The sequence below is a fragment of the Acinonyx jubatus genome, chromosome C2 (assembly GCF_027475565.1).
Source record: "Acinonyx jubatus isolate Ajub_Pintada_27869175 chromosome C2, VMU_Ajub_asm_v1.0, whole genome shotgun sequence".
Classification (NCBI taxonomy): domain Eukaryota; kingdom Metazoa; phylum Chordata; class Mammalia; order Carnivora; family Felidae; genus Acinonyx; species Acinonyx jubatus.
Genome location: NC_069384.1, coordinates 54,189,351 through 54,211,116, shown reverse-complemented (window position 1 = coordinate 54,211,116; position 21,766 = coordinate 54,189,351). Strand labels below are relative to the sequence as shown.

The following is a 21,766-nucleotide window of genomic DNA, read 5'->3' as shown; positions in this document are numbered from 1 at the left end:
GGACGCTTAACCGACTGGGGCACCTGGGTGCCCCAGCCAGTTAGCCATTTTAAAGAAACAAGTGGTTACTGCAGGTAGAAGCACTTTGTCACATTTATTGAAGGATAATATTTTCCTTCATGACTGAAATATTTTTAAATCCATAATAGTAATTTTTAAAAACACTTTTAAGTGAGGGGCGCCCAGATGGCTTAGTCAGTTAAATGTCCAACTTCGACTCAGGTCATGATCTCACAGTTCGTGCGTTTGAGCCCCACATCGGGCTCTGTGTTGACAGCTCAGAGCCTGGAGCCAGCTTCAGATTCTGTCTCCCTCTCTCTCTCTGCCCCTCCCCCGCTCATGCTCTGTCTCTCTTGCTCTCAAAAATAAATTAAACGTAAAAATAATTAAAAACCTTTTAAGTGAGTCAGTTGACAGTTGCCGAGTGGAGTAATAACAGTAGTTGAAGATGAGAATTCTTCATGTCCCATAATTTCTGGGGATTTAGAAGATGTGGTTGCAGATTCATATAAATTTCACTTTCTGTATTTTTTTTATTAATTTTGAATCATTCAGTATTTAATGCTGTTTCTTGAAGACAATCCACCTATCATTTTTAGTTTTCTTGTTACTATGGAAAAACAAGCCCATGTTTGACTGCGTGGAAATAAACAGAGACCATGTAAATTAGGACAAAGACTGTTTATGCAGAGCTTGCTATGGCCGGGGAGTTAGCCACCTTTGCCTGCATTTGGCAGAGACTTAAAGGCGGGCAGGAGAAGGTAAAAGATACATAGTGGGAGAAAGCAAAGGCTTCAGAAATGTTCAGATATGACTGGAGATTTGGAGGCAGAACTAACTAGAAGCAGGGCCTCCTGGGTGACCGGGTGGGGGAAGATATGTGACTTTGTCTGGTTGGTCCTGCATTGGAAGCCAGGGGCTTGGGGAGAAACATTCAGGAAGCTGGCAGCCGCTAAGTCTGCCATGGGCTTACTTCACAAGGAGGTTATGGTTTGACTTCCTGGACTAGTTGCTGCAGATTGTGGGTCAGAATTCTCTTTTGTGTGATGATCTGGCCTTTGTCTGTTGTTTATTTGTACTTTCAGTCTCTCAGTGCCATCCATTGAACTGAGGGAAAGTGGCTTCTTTAATGATCAGTCTTATCAGTCTTTATCAGAAGGACTTTTTTCAAGGGTTTTTACCATAATAGAAACAAAGGAAACATTAATAATATTTATTCCTGTTCCCCAGAAATCAGGAAGAGCAGAAAGTGTGAAATCAGTTTTCAACTAAACCTTACATAGGCCCTTTTCTTCAATTATACAGTATTTATTCGTAAACAATTATGTATTATAATGATTTAATATGAGGTATTTAATGCAATGAACAAATGTTCTATCATGCTTTAATGCCCTGTGGATATTGTAATTAAAATTTTGATTAATGACTTAAATTGATTTTTTTCCAAATTACAATTAAATGTTTCCTGCTTTGTTGTTTTAAAAGATAGTTGGCTAAGTACCTCCTTCATTCCTCCAAAATGTCTCCTACTCATTATGTAAATCTTCAGGTTCATTACAAGAATTTAGATAAAGAGATTATATATTTTTTGAAAGGCTTTGGAAGTACTACAGCATGTGTTTCTAATTATTTCAAGCGTTTGATTCATTCACTGAACTGCTTTTTTACATCCTTACCTGCTTTTCAGTGTCTGACTTTCTCAGGGTGCAGTTGTAAAAAAACAAAACAAAACAAAACCTTAAACTTTAAATTTCAGCTCCAAACAATTGGATTTTCTTTTAACGTAAATAAACCATAAGGTGTTGCCTTGGGTAATTCACAGCAAGAAACCTTTCGGGAAGAGTCATTGTGCTAAGGTTGGAATCGTTGCAATAGTCTTGAGCCCTTGGGCTGTCCAGTCACTGTGAGAGCTAAAACCTAAGGAGGGAGGAGAGAGGCCTTTATTAATCAGTGGCTGGAATTCCATTTAAATGAACCTGGAGGGACTACAGAATTATTGTATTAGATCCGAGTCTCTTCAAATTGGGAGCCAAGTCCTGCAGAAAATGTACAATAGTAGGCTTTCTCTTTTTTTACTGTTATAGAGGAATCTGTGTCTGGAAGCAAGAGAAGAGGGGTATTTTTCTCATTCCAGAGTAGTGGAGAAGAGTAACTTGCTTTGACCTTCTGCCATTGCTGTGTTTGGATAGAGTATAAGAAGAATGTTAATAAAATTGAGCTTTCTAATATTTCTGACCTGCAGGGATTTATGAATTGTAATAGTTTGGAAATAAAGAGCATTTCTTAAGACTTGTACTCTAGTTGCTGGATAAGGCTATATTATATTGATAGGGTTCTTGGATCCATGAGCAAACAGGTAGAATATATTCTGTGGGCTGGGATACAAGAATACATTTTATGTATATATTAGTCATTAAAATGAGATTCTGCCTGTTATTTGAATAACAGAGAAATTTACAATATTTAAAGATTTTCTGGTAGACCTTTTGTTGAAAAATATTCACATAATTTAAAAAAAATAAGGCACCAAATAAAAAAAAAAATCAGCTCTTACATTTACCAGTAACAAATGTAAATACAGGTGGCAATAAGTTGGTCTCCATGAGGCTCCATGCAGGAGTAATAGCTCCAATTACTGTCACAAATGTTTGTAATTGTATCTATTGCTGCCAGACAATAAATGCTTTTTAATATAGTAAGGCCATAAATGTACATGCTGCTGTTGTTTAAACAAAATACAATTTTCAGCAAATTTATCCTTGAAACACCTGCTATAATCAAAAAGAGGTGAATGCTATCAAAATAAACTGCCTAAATTAACTAGACACATACATTTTTAGAGCAGCCTGCATGATTACTCAACTGCCACGTTTGTCTGAGAGAATGAGGGGAAATATTCACTGATGGACTTTTACAGGCAAGCTTTCTTTAAAGGAGACTACAAAAAACCAGAATATTGCTTTGGATTTTTGTGTTATTTTTAAAACATGGTGTTATTTTGTTATAGTTGTTTTCTCCATTTCTTTTTTTTTTTTTTCTTTTCCTTAAGCTGATAAAACTGGGTTGGTTTTTTTTTGTTTTTTTTTTTTCCTTTTTAGCATATGGGTCACAGACAGATATCAGGGTTGTGGAAAAGAATACTGTGCTTAAAATTATATACGTAAAACTACTGCAAAGGGGTGGAGAAAAACCGAGCCATCCTCAAGCAACTGGAAAAGATTTTTAGCTGCTTCTGTCATGGTCTTGTTGAACATTCAGGATACTCTGCTTAAAGATAGTTGATGATGCTTTCCTTCCTATTTATCCTGAGTGTGATAAATGCTTCAACTGGATCAGGGGAAAGGCTTCATTTATCACAAGTTGAAATAGGAGAACAAGTGTTTTTGCTTTAGAGATTACCATCAGCTCTAACTAAGGAGCATCGACAGTGGTAGCAGATTTTAAGGAAATAAGCAATAAAGACTGCATGTTATGTAAACAATGCAGAGGAAAGTTACTAATGCCTCACAGCAGATATACCTCAAATAGACATTTGTGATTGAGAGCAGTGAATTAATACATATTGATTATAAGTAAAATTTCTAGACTGCCTAAATATTTCATTATTGCAAAGTATGATTTAATGTTTCCTTTAAATTACTTAACGTAGAATATAAATTGAAACAGAAACCATTTGTCAAATGGACCTCCCTATGAAATGCAATTTTTAATTGGTTTGATTCATTTTTCCAATCAATGATATTGGAGGAGTTCTCACTATCACTGTTTTATTATTAAATTTCTTAATATTTGGACACATTTTGCTCCCATAGTCTTTATCCCATTACATTTGATTCTGTTTTCCTTATGCCAAGGCAATCTTTTATGTTTCTTGGTTCTTCAGATATGCAGATGGCTCTATTTATTTTTCAGGTTTTTTGTTTTGTTTTTTGAGTATAATAAGGGATCAAAGTTTTGATTAGTAGATTCCTGAAGTTGAGAGTAACTGTCAAGGTTATCTCTTCTGCCTATCCATTGTGGTTACTCGCAATGAAATAATTACATTCTGATTTGGCCTAAGAGTATTCCTGTATTCTCAGAAGGGCCCCATTCACTCCCACTCTGCCTTGCCAGATCTCTTCTCTGGCTTCTAACTCCTTCTAAAGTCTGGAAACCCTCACTGAGGAGATTTTTATGGCCATATAAAAGGGATGCGGATGGAATAAGCATGAAAAGTAAGTCAGAGTCAACATATGAAAACACTTTAGTAACAGATGGTAGTCAGTAAAGATAATAATCTCTGAGCACACATTAGAAAGGCAGTTATTTAACTAACAAGGTATTTTATTTAGAGATTATAGATCTCCAGTTTCAGTTCAATTACAGGCAGGTGTGAGAATACTAGTGACTGTTATGATAGCCTTTACTTACCCTCTATTTTTCTCTACAACAGGAGGAATATCTGGAAAGCAGGAACTTAACTGAGGAAACACGTATTTCCAGCAGTAGTGGAAAAATAGTCTACTCCCTGCAACAAATATACACATACGACATACCATGCAAACATACTCCCCTCCTCTTAAGTCGTATGTTTAGTTCTTTGAACACTTATAAAGAAAATTCATGTTTTCATATTAAAAAGGTATACCACAGAAAACTAAGCAGCTGGCAATTAAAAAAACATGTCACATTTAAAAATTCAGGAAAGCTACATTTTGTAATTATCTCACAACTTGATGGGCATTTTTCATTAAGAAAGTAATTCAATCTCAGGGCACCTGGGTGGCTGAGGCGGTTAAGCATCCAGCGTTGGCTCAGGTCATGATCTCACAGTTGGAGAGTTCAAGCCCTGCATCGGGCTGTCAGTGCAGAGCCGGCTTTGATCCTCTGTCCCCTTCTCTCTCTGCCCCTCCCCAGCTCGTGTTCGCTTGCTCTCTCTCTGTCTCTCTCAAAAATAAACATTTTTTTAAAATTTAAACAAGGTAATTCAATCTCATGAAAAAAATATTTAATGGACAATCTCACGCTTTCCCTCTCTTTCACACACACACAAATATGTGCACAAATGTGAGCTGTGGTGAAGCTGAAAAATTAATAATTAGAACAAGAAATAGAGACTGCAAACTTGCTTGTGCAAAGTGACAAAAAAGAATTTAGTTAATGCTCTGTTGTTAGGGAAGGGAGTGTTCTGGGTGGAGGATGGAGATCCACTGGTCACATTCCTGCTTTGAAAGCATGATGAGTTACCAGCCCACCCCAGCAACATTTACTACAGTGAACTTAGGCATATGCAGCCACCACTGTCAAGCCTTTTTCACATCACGTGACTCCCTGCCATCACATTCCCAAAGAATTTGGTCATTGGCCACGGATGGGCTATTAAACATGCCACAGGAACATCATTACTCCACATTGAAATCTTGAGACCAATCACTTTTGGACTGCCACTCAGACTTGGCCCTACCTCTCTCTACCTCTGCAGCTACACTTATAACATCAGTAACCGAGTCTCTCTCCCTGTGGTGGAGACAGAGGTAAAATGTCCAGATCCCCTTATAAGCAGGGACTTGCTGCCCAACCACAGAGAGTGTGGTCAGCAGTCATCCTCTAGCTGTCCACTCCTTTGATGGCAGGGAGCTGCCTAGCCCAGGTCACGCCTTTCCAGAGTATCCCACACCTGGGCTTCTGTGAATTGTTTATAATATTACACATAATACTGCTTTGAAAATTCTTGTACGATGTCATTTGGTAAACATATGTACACATTTCCAGTAGAAATTTCACTACGAGTGGAATTGCTAGGTCACAGTGTATATACATGCCAAATAGGGTTTGAAAGTGGTTATTACAAATCTGTATTCCTCCCAGCAGTGTGTGAGAGTTCCAGTTGCTCCACATCTTTATCAGAATTCACTACAGAGTTTATTTTATTTTTGTCATAGTAGATACGTTGTGGTCTCGTTGTCATTTTAATTTGCATTTCCCTGATGACTACCAAAGTTGAGCCCTTTCCATATGTTTTTTTGGCATTTGGATATCCTCTTTTGTCTTTTGCTATTGGGTTATCTGCTTTTTGATTTATGGAAATTATTTTTATACTCTGGATATGAATCCTTTGTCAGACATAATGTATTGCAAATATGTGCTCTTTAGCTTTCCTTTTCACTCTTATTGGTGTATGATGATAAACAGTGGCCTAATTTGAATATACTCAAAATGATCTTTTTTTGGAAGAAGGGAGTGTGGCTAATACTTATGTTCTATTTAAGAATCTTTGCTTACCCCAGTGTATGAAGGTATTCTGTGTTTTCTTTTTGAAGCTTTATTGTCTTATATTTTGCATTGAGATCTGCAATTCACCTAGCATTGATTCTTATGTATGGTGTGAGGCAGAACTCAAGATGTATTTGTTTTTCATATATATATATATATTCAGCTGACCCAGTTTACTGAAAAGGTTATCTTTTCCCCAGTGCACTGCTTTGTCATAAAAAGTGAGCATGTATGTGTAGGTCTGTATTTGGACACTGTTTTATGTGTTGTTCTTTCATACTACTGAAAATAGTGTCTTTTAGATTTTATTTTCTGTCTGTTGCTGGTATATAAACATAGAATTCTGTGTGTGTGTGTGTATACATCTCCAGCAAACATGCTAAAATCACTTATTCATTCTAACAATAGTCCTATAGGCTGTTTTGCATTTTCAGTGTATATAATTATATCATCTACAATTAACATCAATCTTATTTCTTTTTTTTTTTTTTTAACGTTTGTTTTTGAGACATAGAGAGACAGAGCATGAACGGGGAAGGGTCAGAGAGAGAGAGGGAGCCACAGAATCTGAAACAGGCTCCACGTTCTGAGCTGTCAGCACAGAGCCCGACGCGGGGCTTGAACTCACAAACCGCAAGTTCATGACCTGAGCCGAAGTTGGACGCTTAACCGACTGAGCCACCCAGGCGCCCCTCTTATTTCTTTCTTTACAGGCCTTATCCCTTTTATTTCTTTTATCTTGTCTGATATAATATTAGATATAAGTGCTATTAGCAGAGAGAAAGCTTTCAAAATTTACATTTGACCATTAAGTATGATGTTAACTTTGACTTTTATAACTATCCTTTACTGGGTTGAGGAGCTTCCCTTTTGTTCCTAGTTTGCTGGGAGTTATTATTATGTATGGATGGTCAATTTTTTCAAATGATTTTTTTCAAATGATTTTTTTCTTCATTTATGAAGATGATCATAGGATTTATTTCTTTTTTTCCTCTTGTTATGGTGGATTATACTGATTGAGTTTTGAGTATTAAACTAACCTTGCATTTTGGATTAAATGCAAATTAATCATGATGTATTATCCTTTTTATATATTACTGGATTTGATTTGCTGGCATTTTGTTGAGAATTTTTATATCTATGTTTACAAAAGATACTGATCTGTAATTTTTCGTCTGTTTTAGGTGTCTTTGTTAGGTTTTAGTGTCATGCTATGCAGGCCTCATAAAACAAGTTGGCAGTTGCTTTCCTTTTTTTTTTTTTTTTCCCTGTTCTCTGGTATTTGTATAAAGTTGTTGCTATTCCTTAAATGTCTGAGAAAAATCACTGATGAAGCTGTCTGGGTCTGAGTATTTCTTTGTGAGAAAGTTTTCAGTTGCATATGTTTACCCTAAAACCATTTTAAACTCATTTTTTCACTATACAGTTGATATATAAATACATTCTTGGGAATATTCAAATATTACAGATAAAACTAAAGTCTCCTTTAACCATTACCCCCTTAAAATTTTTAGTTCTACTTTACTGCATTTCCTCAGGGAAATGATAAGGACTGATGTAGTGTCTTTGCAAGATTTGCCTGTGAGCTACTTTAAAGTAGCTCCGTCTCAATTTCCTCATCTTACTAGAGTTTTTAAGAGAGTTACATGTGATGATGTAGTGCCTGACACATACTAGACATTATTTGAATGTTAACCTTGAAGCTATTATTAGACGTAAAAAAGATCTCAGACTGGATATGACTATTGGGGAACTACTACTCTATCCCCAAGGAAGGAAATAGAAAAAGGCTTCTAAGTAGCCAAAATAGAAATCACATAAAACTATGTATTTTATTTATAGGAGAGTCTGATAAATCTTTCTTTGGACCTTACATATAGTTTGTTTCAGAGATTATTCTAACAAGGTTGGTTAAACAGATTGTTCATCCACAGCAGATTAGAAGCAGGAAATCTCCTGTAGCATCCATGCTGTAGCAAAACAACCAAGCTAAGAAACATTAATTTTTATGTGCAGACTTGAATTGAAAGTTGTCAGTTGCTTATGCTCCTTATTGAAATTGGGTGACAAAGCAAGGAAATGAAAGAAGTAGCTCAGTGTAATAGAAAATCTGTAAGTGAGAGAAAGGACATTTGGTTTCCTATTCATTTTGTAATTGACATGGTAAAAATCATACAACATCAATTTGTTACCCAATCTGTGAAATGGAGGTACAGGATTTCTTCCCCAGAGTGATCTCGAAAATCCACAGAGAAAATGAATTCAGAGTTGAAACAGAGGCCTAATGAGAAAAATGCGGTGAGGCATCTTAAATGGAGGGAGCCCAAAGTGTCTGTGCGTATATGCAAAAGCCCATAGAAACCCTCGTAACTATTTTTATATTTACTAGAACAAAAGTGAAAAACAGAACATTCCATTAGTAATTATTCATAACAGAATTGGGGAAGAACCAGTGAGAATGGAGGGAAAAGGTAGGGTAGATTGCAGAAGTAACGTTTTTGTGATGGAGAGCGATTCAGAATACATGAGAATCCTGACACCCCGCTCCTGCTCTTGGGGGCCGCAGCCATGGTGCCACTAGAGCCGGGACCTTGAGCCTCAGCTGTGCTGGAGCAAGGACTTCTGAGCCCAGGAAAAGACATCAAAGGTGCCTTCCTCAGCTTTTTTGTGTCAAAGAGTCCTTTGGCACTCTGCCTCTCCACACATAAAGAAGTTCAAACTTGGGGAAGAAACTGAGTTTGACATTTCACAAGTTGTAAATTAGTGAAATGTATACACAGATAAAAGTTGCATTTGCCATCCCTAGCTGGTGGTTCAGTCTCTATCTCAGCAGCCATTTCAGAGAGGAGCTTTACGCATTGAGTTGGAGACCCAGACAAAGAAACAAAGAGTCTGGGTATATGCAAAGGAAATCATTCAGGTGCTGTTGAAGTAAAACCCAGAGATCTATATAGTCTTGCCAGTCACCTTCATGGCTGCAACCAAATCTCCTACATTTTGATTTTATGGTATCCTGTGACTCGCCATCTGCAAGGATGTCATCGTAATTCTCCAGGCTTTGAAAAAGGGAGATGCATAATTTGTCACTAAAGAATTTGTAGTGGGGAGGAGGTTATGGTTACCACAGTACCTTTGTGTCTCCCTCACAAGTGACAGAAGTATACGAGATTTTATGTGAAGGGATTTTAAAAAATAGAAAGTCTAAAGAAATTATATGTTGCAGCATTATTAGTTTTCTCATTTCCTCAGAGAGGGTAAATGTGCTGGATTAGTGAAAAGCTCAACTTCAATAGAAAGGAGAAACGAGCTTAATAACACACTTAGAGCGCTTCGGAACCGGTGACCAGTAAACTCCAGCAGCACAGGTGGTCCCACTTGATATATAACAAAAAGAACTACTGGTTTGCCTTAGGTACTCTTCTGTAGTTCATTTTATCACAAAGAAAAGCAGTATATCGTGATGAAATTTGAAGTGGGGTTCGTGAGCACATGGCTAAGAATTCTTGAGACGTTTTTGTTGCAAAAAGGTGATTTTATAGCACGGGAACTGGACCCATGGGCAGAAAACTGCACCGGGATTGTGAGGAGTGACTGAATACCTACTTTTAAGTTTGTGGAGGGAGGGGGATAGAGATAACAACATACTTTTCTGAGGAATCTCTATATGCTGAAAGCAGGGCTTTACAGGACCCTGGAGATGCAGCTATGGTAAGATAAGGTTGCTTTTAGTTTTTAATGAAATGTAAACACTAAGGCATTAAGGCAGCCATAAAATCCTTGAGGAATGTTACACGCCGCATGTCTCTGGTATCTATCTGGGATGCAAGCTGTAGGAGATTTAATTTAAACTACATTTTTCTTGCCTTTGTTTCCCTCATCACATGGTATGTGGAAATTCACTGGTTTGGGAGTGCTTTCCATTTTCCAGACATGAAACTTTGGAAAGGTTATTTAACTTACCTGATTCTTGGTTTTCCTCCTATACAAATGTATATATAGTCAGTTTTTCTGTATCAAATGACAGTGTATCAAACCAAATGACAGTGGTTTACGGTAATAATAATACATTTACGCTCACTCAAGATGCACGTCTGCTCACGTGTGGCTCAGCTGTGGGTCTACTCCTGCTGTGTTCTGTGTTTCTTATTCCCAGACCCAGGCTGGAAAGCATAACCCCTCTGTGGGGTGTGTCTATTATCATGCCTGAAAGAAAGGGTAAGAGAGCTGATGGATGCCTCTTACAGCATCTGCACAGTCCTGGCATAGGCCATGTCCACCACTGTTGCACTGGCCAATGAGAATCACACGGCTAAGGTCAGCATCAGTGGAGCAGGGTGGTATACAACCAGCCAGCAAATCACAGAACGCTCTTACAGGGAAGCAGAGAAGTGAAAAAGAAGGGATGAGAAATCTACTCAGCACTCCAAACCTGTGTGAGTCTCAAATAAGGAAAGGCATATACCAGTGCACTGTGACCTAATGGATGCACTACCAGTGTAAGAATTGCTATCATTTTGAACGGTTTCTTTTACTATTTTGAGGATCAAGTCCTTACATACCATTTAAAACCCATCAGGTCTTCATTCTTACCACAAGCCTTTGTAAACTTTCTAACCATCACAGTTGTAGTTTTTTTTAAAGCTACATATTTGTCTTTTTATATTTGTGATTTTAAAATGTTACAAGTATAATCACTTATATTTTCTGCTATCTTAAACCCCTTTCAAGACCTTCTTGGATATCCAGGAGGTTTTTGACTTTATTTTTCCCTGATGATTAAAAATTGTCTTGTAGGAAATTTGGAAAACTTTGGAAGGATAAAGAAAAAATCATAAACATCAATGTTCATATTCCTGGCCTAACACACACACATACAAATATACACAAATATTAATTTTTACTAAATTGGACACCTAACAGTGTATTCTGTGGGGAATGTTTTTCCACTTTACTATATGTAGCTAGCATGCATTTTTGCTGAGTAAATTTTTTTGAAAACATGAACTTAACATTTCGGTATACAATAATATATAATTACGAAGCCCAATAATATATCAAACATTCATGAACCCACTACTCAGTTTGAGCACTAGACCGTTACAACGCCCTTGAAGCACCTGTGTTCCTCTGCTGCTGCCCTTTCCCTCCCATGGGTAACCACTGTCCTCAAGCTTGTGTCTTGTGTATTGTCATTAGCTGCTGCTTCCTCTTCCTCTTCCTCTTCTTCTTCCTCTTCCTTTTTTAAGTGTTTTCACGTAAGTGTACATCTGCACACAGTGTATCACTGAACTTTGCTTCATGTTGAGCTTTATAAAAATGATATCATATGGCATGATTTTTCCTTTACAAAAACTACAAAATTAGTTTAAATTGTCTTCTGCTGGCAAATATGTAGAAAGTTAAAAATTTAGGGAGCTGTTTTACAAAGAACTTACATATCCATCTTTGTGTGCATCCCCAGTTATTTCTTTGAGAATAATTTCTAGAGGTGAAGTTGCTGGGTTAAAAGGTTAGAACATTTGTAAGGCTTTTTTTATGACTGAACATCAGGAAATGTGTCCATCTAGATTTTAATAAAACAAACATTCACATTGTGTGGCAGATAATGATAAATCATTACTAGCTTCACACTTTAAGAGGCAGTAAGAATACACAAATGCCCCAGTGACTTATCATATTAAAAAGTCCATTTTGACTCCCCGAAATCTACTCTGTTCTTATCACACTGTGATATTACCATTCTCTTAGTTCCTAAGGCTGGAAACCTTTAAGACACCTTCTGGCTACTACCCCACCCCCACTTTAGCCACCGCACACTTGCCCTGAGTCCTCAGTTCCTGCTAGTTCTGTCTCTACCACGTCCCTTGAATTCATCCCTCCCCTTTCATTCTTACAGGCACTGCTTTACCGCAAACCTTGCTAACCTGTCACGTGGACCATTACATGGCCTCTTAACTGGTTGCCTTCTTGCCTTCAGTCTCTTGCCTGTCTATTCCCTCTGTTATTTTTTTTCTCAAAACACAAACCTGTCTTTAAAACTGAAACCAAAAATCTTTAATATAACTCTTCATTATCCACATGATAAAACCCACACTCCTCAGTTAAAGCCCTCGATCTAACTTAACCTACTCTCCAGCTTTGCTTCCTCATGATTCATCCTCCCCACCCCACACCACCCCACCCCAAGAACTTTGTGTTTTATACTCTAGCCAGTCTGGGCTGCTTATTCCCTATTTATTTTCCTGTTTTTTCTTGTTACTTCCTCAACTTAAAATACCCTTTCTCTCCCACCCCTTTCCAGCCTTTTGAAATGCTACCCATGCTTCAAGGTTCCACTGAAATGCCAGGTCCTCCATGGAGTTAACATCAGTGTAAATCATCGTAGTTCTCCATACATGACCAGGCATGTTTGTTTCTCTCGAAATACTTTGTCAGAACAGGACATTTGCTGGGTAAAAAAAAGAATGCTGAGTAGAAAAAGCAGAACACAAACTATATGAAACACATCAATTATAAATAATATTATATATGTAAGTATATGTAGGTAGATAATGTGTTTATACATATACATACGTGTCTACCAGGACTGTAGGAATACTTAAGCTTGGCATTTATTAAGCTTACGAATTTTTTTTTTGGAATCAGGCAGGATGAGTACTTTTTAAGAAAAATTACTAATATAATTTTAACTTCTTAGGTTCATTTTCTTTCATAAGGATGCTTGCTTGGGCTTAAACAGGTTTCCATTTTGAGGCTGAACCATCTTTGGTCCAGTGCAGCAGGCCAGGCAGTGTCGTCTCCTCCCTGTTCCACTGTTGACTGGCTGAGTTGGAGAGGCCTGTTTCCTTGCCAAATCTGTCTAGTCATAGTCACGGGTGATGAACAGTCCCCTCAACTGTAAAATGAAAACGTTGCACCAGATGACTGTTAAATGGATGAGTAGATGATCTTTAAGGTCCTTTCCGGCTCTCATAGTCTGAGATATTTTTTGCTCATGAGATAGAAAAATGCTTAAGGACAAAAGAAAGTGCTGATTTGTTCTCCACTGTAGCACCCTCACTGGTGTCAAGTAGCCAGTTGCTCCTTTGATTAACTCTGAGCTGCCAAAATGTGTTGTGTGGGAATTAATGCATTTGGCTTCTGATCCAGGTGCACCACTACCTGTGGGGCCTTGGGTGTGCCCCCTTCTGTCACTGGGCCTGTTAGTGCTTATCTGTGAAATGATGAAGGTGACACTAGATGCTCTTTGAGGTTTTCTAATATTTTGTAATTTTATAATAGGTATGTGTGAAGTATCCAAAGGTTGTTTTACCCTATAGTCACTAGCCCATGTTTCAAAGTTAAGGAATCAGTAGAACAGGACAATTCACAATATAATTTTCTCTTCACAAAATAGTGTAGATAGCAAAGTGGAGTATCAGGGTATGCAAACAGATATGTGTAATTGAGGAATCTCCTGGTTCCATCACTTCAGCTTATACCATAGTATTTTTTCTCATCATGGGTGTTTCTCCAGTCTTAAAATTATTACCTTTAGTAATGTAAACAAAAAAATTTTGAAGATATCTTGTAATTAAAATACTGGCATAGATTTTAACACACTAATTTGGGTCAGCCTAGTAGTACTCCGATCTATCTCAAAATATATGAACTCTAATAATCATTATAGATTTCCTTTTTTAAGAAAGAAAAGTCTTCCTGAAGAGGGCCCCCGCTTAATTTTCAGGGGACAAACTAATCCTTGATATATGATACTTGATTCCAGAGTTGCCTCTGGCAGTTGTTACTATTTAAACAAGTATTTCTTTTCTAGTAATTAGATTTTTTTTTTCATTTTGATGGGTAGTCATAAATATTAACCACCAGCAGTGCAGGAATAATTTATATTCAAATTGTCAGACATCACTCTGTGAACACACAAAATAATTTACATTTATTTAGAGCCTTTTATCCTAAAGTGCTCTACACATATTCCTTTATAATCAGATTGCAAGCTATATATAGGACACTGCTACCTGAAATAGGGCAACAACCAAAGTAATTAAAATAAAGGATATGATGACAAAAAAAGTAGAGGAAAGAAGGAAATATATATTTTACTTGTTTTTATATGCTTTTGTGCCCATAGGATTGGAGAAATCATGTTGACCAAATGCACCAACATAAAAGTGGAATTGAATCTGCTCTAAAGGAGACCAAGGTATGTGAATTACTTCAGGTGAATCAATGTACTTTACTCATCTGTTGAACACTTACTAAAAGGAAAACGTGAAAGGAAAAAAAGACAATCCTTGCCTTAGAGGATCTTACATATTGTACCATATTACATTTCAACAGCCCTAACACTTAAACTAACTAAAGAAAGAAAGGTAACTTTATTCAAAAGAAATATAATATATACTATATTACACATTAGAGATATATTTACTATATATATATATATATATACACACACTATATACATATATATATACACACACACATATATATATACACACTATATGTATACACACACACACACACACATATATATATTTCATCATTTCAACATTTCATCATTCTTTCCTCTCTGGATCCCAAAGGATAACAGAATGCCAGCCCAGCAATGCTTAGAACTTCCAACTTCCATAGGCTTGCGGCTGCTCTGGCCAGAAATAAGGACTTTTTGGAGGATGTCACAAAGAAGCAAAGTTGGAATGAGAAGTTATGGGTCCCAAGCTAGAACTATAAATTTAAGGACCTTCCTCCAACTGGAACATTCTAGTCATCTTTGAACTGTGATACAAGAAAGTCATGCTATTCCATTACCTACTTTGTGAACTATAAAGCAGATTCCACTCACGTACAATATAGATATGCATAAGGACTAATGAATTGACTAACACTACCAGGTGCCTTTTTATTTTAACATTCTGCCATGTGTGACTAAAATATTTCTCATTACAGACTTCTTTTGCTATTGAAAATTACAAGCTATCTTTTTCACAAGTGGTTGAGAATTTGTGGGATGGATTGAAGGAGATTTAGCCCGTCTCATACTGTTTTTGAAAAATATATTTGTGAATTTTTTTATCTACTAAAATCCTATGGAATTCCTAGGGATTTTTGGATAAACTTCATAATGAAATTAGCAGGACTCTGGAAAAGATCGGCAGCCGAGAAAAGTACATCAACAATCAGCTTGAGCACTTGGTTCAAGAATATCGTGCAGCTCAAGCCCAACTGAGTGAGGTAACTTAGGAATGATAGATCCCCAGGGATTTATTTCAGTTGGTGACCCCAATTCCCAAACTTGATACAGCACTTTTCATTTGAGAATCGTGAAATGCTTTTCACAAATAGCAACACATGGATTCTCTGCCTACTTTAGGAAGCCACGTGAGGCAATAGAACTTGTCATCTTCATGTTACATGAAATAGAAATTATCTCCTAGAAGTCTTTAAATGCGTTTCTTCATTTGATTTAAATAAATGAAGGCATGTATTGTTGGGGAACATTACTTAGAACAGGAACAGAGTGTCAGAACACCTGGTTTTGTTTCTAAGTCTGCCGTTAATTTACCGTATGAGTAGGAGGAAAAAGAATAGTATGCATTTACATGTGTCAGAGGGAAAAGACATCCTTGCCTTAATGGCTTACAGCCACATAATAAGGAATATGAAAGCAAGACACGTTCAAAGACAAGCAGTTTAATTAATTTAATGAGCAAATTTTTTAGTCCTTTCAAGGTTTTAGAATTTCCACCAAAAAAATAAAATAAAACCTTCATCCTTTGAAAACAGCAGTCCTTTGTACCCCAGTTGGGATCTCAAGGCTTTCCTTGGGAGTGATGCCCCTCTTTTCTGTTGTTGAAGGGAGACTAGTAAGAACACCTGCAAATGTCAGTTGAAGACCTTTTTTTTTCTTTCAGCAAAAAGGGGTAGAAGAAGGAAAAAATGGAAATAAACTTGAGATAACTTCTGTACTTTCAGAAGTTCTCAAAGACCAAACAGAAAATAATCTTCACTTTTTTATTACGTTATTTATTTAACAAATGATTCCCTGGTATACACAACTACCCATGGATGTTTTTACTTCCAAAATGCTGTAAAAGTCTCTGGTTAAAACCACTGTGTATCTGTCAAGCATTGATATTAAATAATTGTTAGATTAGTTCCCAAGAACATATTCCATACTGTCATACCATTTGTTAATCCTTATTAATAGCTCATCCTGATGCTCTATTATGATTGATTTTTTAGAACTGGTTTTCTCTGCATAGCATGCAAATTAGATCGACCAAGAGCTACTCTCCTAAACTGTTTGGGAATAGCCGAGGACAATTTTTATTGTGCACCATGCCCATGTGAGTTACACCATCAGTATGTGAAGGTTAAGGTCATTCATCATTTTATAGTACTTTAGTTTAAGTACATGGTGCCTATTAGCGCTATAAAATAGCTACAGTTAAATGTCACTTTCACAAATGTATTCACAAATGGGGGGGTGTCATAAAATGATATGCAGAAATTGCAAACACAAAGAGGTCATATTTAAGTAATCTGCTTCTGTCTTGAATTTGTCATTAAACAAAATGTTTTCTCCCTTAGGCAAGGGAGCGATACCAGCAGGGTAACGGTGGAGTAACGGAGAGGACCAGGCTCCTGTCTGAGGTACACACTGTGCCCTTGCCCTTTTCCCACCGTCAGCCGAGCCCTGGCTGTTCAGAGCCATTGGTAGTTTAATACTGCTACAACCGTGCATTATTTCAGTAACTGCTTCCTGTGGCTTTAAGTCCTTTTCTTTAGGAGAAAATCCCTAGTTTTCTTATCAGTGAATCCAGTGATGTATTTATGTACTACTTATTTCCATAAAATGCCTGAAGTTGGTTTATTCACTTTAACATAGAACGTGCTGATAATATTAGCACATTTATAACCCTCCTTAATCTTTTTAAAAACATAACATTTATAATTAATATATAGAAGCGTAGGTAAAGCACTGGCTTAAATGGCTTATAACAAGTTTTAATGTTAGTCTGTAAGATATAAGATTTGTTTTTAGTGATTGCTCCTGATGTGTGTGACCCTGAGTATTTCTCTATCCACAAACTAGAAGTGGCTTGTAACCTTTTCCTTCTGGGAACTTCTGAAACATTTGCATATATTATTGTATTTATTTTCATTATCTTGCAAGAGAGTAAGATCTAATATATATTCCAATTTTTTTAATGAAGAGCTGAGAGGAAAAAAGATCCTACAAGATCAGTAACCAGTGTACAAGATTATCTTTGGTTACAGTTCAGTGTAATTGTCATGGGCTTTTTCTATATAATAGAATTAAGCTCCTTTTATAGGGATTATTTGAGGCATAAATAGTTATTTTAAAATACTAAAAATATAACTTTAGAAATATTTAGACTCTAATCCTGTGGTGCCTCTAGGCAAATAAAACGTTATGTAGAAGTAAAGTGCTCACTTAATGTTAGGTAAATTAACACTTGAAGGGAGTCCAGGGAACCATTTAGTTCTTTTGCAGGAGGTAGTTATCCCCAGTTGTAACATTGCAGGTGCCTAAAAAAAATTAATTTGCTTTACTTGAATGAGCACTTGATTCCCAAGGAAGTTTTTACTCAGTATGATAAAAATAAAGCCTACTAAGTTACAATAAGTATGGCTTAGTTCTAGTCATTTAAAAATTTTTTGATTTTTTAAAGATAACATACTAGATTAAAATTTTGCTAATAGAAGTTATAGTAGTATAATTTTGAGTATGACGTAGAGTACAGATAAGAGCCAATATGACAGCACGATGTGCCTCTTGGAGTTCTTGGTTTGGATAGAGCAGTTAGCATATTTTTATATGCAGCCATATGTTATAAACATTATTTTTAGTGTCCTGTACAGGAAAAAGTGGCATCTTTTCTTATAAGACTATAATATTAAGATACCTAGTAAACCTCGGAAATTCAAAATCTTCTCTGGATGTGTATACTATTTTAATTAGTAACTGATTATTAAAGACTGGCATGGTAGATGCAAGGGGATAACGGCAAGCTTTACATGCCACTAATGACAACCGAACCATTTGCATTGTCACATGACAATCTGAGACAGTCATTTGGTGAAGTTAATGTTAGGAGCACTCTCAGAAGATAAAAAGCCTAGTGTGTCTGCATACTTTATCTTATTATTCTAATTATGTCCAGAAGAGTCCTAAGATCTTTATATCCCTTTACAGATGTATTATATCCAAATGTTCTTAATACATCATTCAGTAATTTTGGAGATTTTACTAAAATTCAGAGCTCATGAAGACTTTTTTTTTTTCAATTAAAGGTTACAGAAGAACTAGAAAAGGTAAAGCAGGAAATGGAAGAAAAAGGCAGCAGCATGACTGACGGCGGTGAGTGCACACTCATCCTAAGGGGAAAATGAGCAAGACGAGAATATGTCTTCAAGAAATCTGTTTAACAAAATGGTATTAGAAAATAGGGAATCTGCTTTTTAAAGTGAATTTGAGGAGAGGTAAGTACATGGTACAGAGATGGCATCTGATAATCAGTTTTTCCTTATAAATCAGCTGAAAAGAGTCATTTTTTTTTTTTTACTCTCATTTAAGATTTTTTGATTCAAACTGCACTGATTCAGAGATAGAGTGGGAAATATTTAGTATATACTTTGTTATTCCAGTTTTTAGAAAATAATATTTTCTGTTTTCATCAAATGAGCTTCATTATTCCATTTTATGTACAAAAGAGCACTAAGTGCGTGCCCACACGGCATGGAGGCAGGGAAGGGACGACCTTTGTTTTTCTTCCTCTCCTCCTAGTAGACCTGACTGGGCAGGGGTCAAATAGAGAAGAATTAATAATCCTCTACTAATCATGCTCCATCATGAGCTAGTGACTTTGACATGGCCCGGGGTGATTGCCTAAGGCCCTTCTGTGCTCTAGAAAGATTTTCTAGAGCTCTAATTTTATATACTGAGGGATCCTTTAAAAGGGGATGTATGAAGATTTTGCTATGTTTGAATGAGCCCATTATCTGTGTCTCACAGGTAATTCTTTCTTTTTTCTCCAGTTGTATCTGTTTTCCTTCAGACAAATATTCTAGCCCATAAAAAATATTAAAAGACATCCTCAAATACCCTTTTAACAACTCCTCCCCTAGAAAAGAAAGGAAATTCAGCCGTAGCACATCAAATGCTGCATCATTTCCCATCCTAAAAATCTCAGGTGTTTAAAATACCACTGCAAAACTGTGTGAATGCCAGTACGTTGTTGGCTGTGTTTTTAACCCCATTTTTGTCTTCAGACAAAGTGAGGAAAATGTCATACAATTCTGTAATACACTGATACTCCAAATATACATTTTTATTGCATGTTATTTTCATTCTGCAGCTCCCTTGGTGAAGATTAAACAGAGTTTAACAAAGCTGAAGCAAGAAACTGTTCAGATGGACATCAGAATCGGTGTTGTAGAACACACATTACTCCAATCAAAACTGAAAGAGAAATCTAACATGACCAGGGACATGCATGCGACAGTCATTCCAGAATCTGCAGTAGGCTCTTATTAAAATATACAGTTTTTCATGCTTCTGATTAGTTGTTTTTTTATATCAAAGTATATTTCACATTGCATAGATTTTCAAAACACAATTAAAGCACGTTCAGTGGGTGTTTTTTTACATATATACACATACCTATTGTATCGTGATAATGGATGGCTAAAGCCTTTAAATTGAATATAATAAGGTGATTAAAAATTCTCACTTTGAAAGAAACTTTCACTAATCAATACGTATGTTAAAGCCCCCACCTGGTGGCATGTTTTTCTTACTGTTCCTTATGTAAGCCAATGTCCATGACCCGTGCCTTCTGTAGTGCGGCTGCTGCTGACACCACATGGACCTTTGACACGAGCCTGGCACCTTTAGTTTGGTCCACCTCTGCAGTGACCACAGTTGCCTCTGTGCCCAGTGGCAGCTAATGATGGCTGGGGATTCTTTTTTAAGAACCCAGACTACCCTTGCCTCAGCTTTATGGTTGCCTAAAATCACATTTCTTTTAAAAAGCATATGAAAAAACTTCAGTGGACTTATTAACATTTGAAGCTTATTATCTATCATGAGTATGTCATGACTAAAATGATTTTGTATCTTCTCTGATCTAAGGTCACCTAATAAACATTTCAGGCATGTTTGACTCTGTAGTGACAAAAAAAGTATATACGTGTCTCAGTTCTAGTTTTTTCTGTGGTATCGGCTGTACTAAAGAATCATTTATAGCAGAATGGGAGACAGCAAGACACGTGAAGATCAGCCTCCCAGTGTCAGTGATTTTTCCTTACACATCTTACTGAGCAAAATTCTACTCTGGAACTGCTAAATTGCTAAAATAAGCAATACTAGCATGACCAGACTTAACATCTGGGGGAAACTGGTGAGGAGAGCACAAACCAGAAGATAGCCTGCATTTATGTTTTAAAAAGAAGAAAAGAAAATCTGGTGAATTTTGATAAGAGTACTATATTTGTATAGGACAACAAAAATAATAAAATCCCCTTTTCAATTTTTATCGTAATATTTTGTCTCCCCAATTTTTTGTCTTAGTCTTTACTTTATAGGTAACACCCACACACACGCAAATATTTTTCTTCATTTTCTTCTTGAGTTTAAGTTTAGTTAAAAGAAAAGGAGTATGTATAAACTTTTCTATGACCCAAGAGGGTGATAATCAATACAATGACAAAGAAGTCAGTTCATTTAGTTTGGGATAATAGGCAGTTTGAAAAACTCCAAAATTTTCCTTCCCTTATTTTATGGTTATTGAGTGGGGCCTAGAAGAAAGAGGGAAACCCAAACTTTGGTCCCACAAGCTAACACTGAGTCCCTTGGAACTTACTCACATAGGTACTGTCATGGCTGCACAGTTTTTTGATGAATTCAATCAATTGCAGAGAATCCTTCTGAATAAATCAGAGCTCTCCATAAAATATACTTTTGCTCAGAAGCAAAGTACACTCTTCACTTTGTGTAAACATGCAGTAATCTAAGAACTCTTCCAATAAGTAGTGTGAGCAACCTATTTTTATTTCTTCTCTGAAATAATCCAGTTTACTCCATTTGAGCTGGTTACTCCTCCTCTGTGTTCTCATAGAACACTGAATACCTCTGATACAGAATTGATTGTATTGCATTGGGATTATCTATTGTCTTCTACCCTAATAGTCCGAGCTGCTTGAGGAGAGGGAGGATGTCTTTTTCATTTCCATAATTCTACTCAAGTACCTAGCACACGGAGCACAGGTTAGTAAAGGAATGGGTGGATGACAGGCATTACCCAGTGCCAGAATGTCTCATAGTTCCTATTCCACAACATGGCAAATTTAATGACTTTAAGCCTATGAGTTTTGACACAGTTTTGAGATAGTAACTGTAAATGATGGGGTTTTTTTACCCTGTGGTATTAGATTGGAGTTGGAAGCATCAGTATGGACTCATGGTTTTTTAATACATACAGATTAACAA

General features: G+C 36.6%; 1 protein-coding gene across 2 annotated transcripts in view; it reads left to right on the top strand.

Annotated features, from left to right (window-relative positions):
* Positions 1–20,819, top strand: part of IFT57 (intraflagellar transport 57) — a 53,794-nt gene extending 32,975 nt beyond the window's left edge. Inside the window, exons 7-11 of one of the 2 annotated variants that reach the window (XR_008297646.1) lie at positions 14,381–14,452; positions 15,352–15,483; positions 16,843–16,905; positions 18,571–18,759; positions 19,635–19,838. Coding sequence is in view for 1 of the 2 variants with exons in the window: in XM_027077670.2 (XP_026933471.1) it covers positions 14,381–14,452; positions 15,352–15,483; positions 16,843–16,905; positions 18,571–18,637; positions 19,635–19,813 (513 nt within the window). In the remaining variant the exon portion in view is untranslated. Of the gene's footprint in view, positions 1–14,380; positions 14,453–15,351; positions 15,484–16,842; positions 16,906–18,570; positions 18,760–19,634 lie in introns of both variants that reach the window. The other variant, XM_027077670.2, reaches the window with a different exon arrangement.
* Positions 20,820–21,766: the final 947 nt, after the last annotated feature.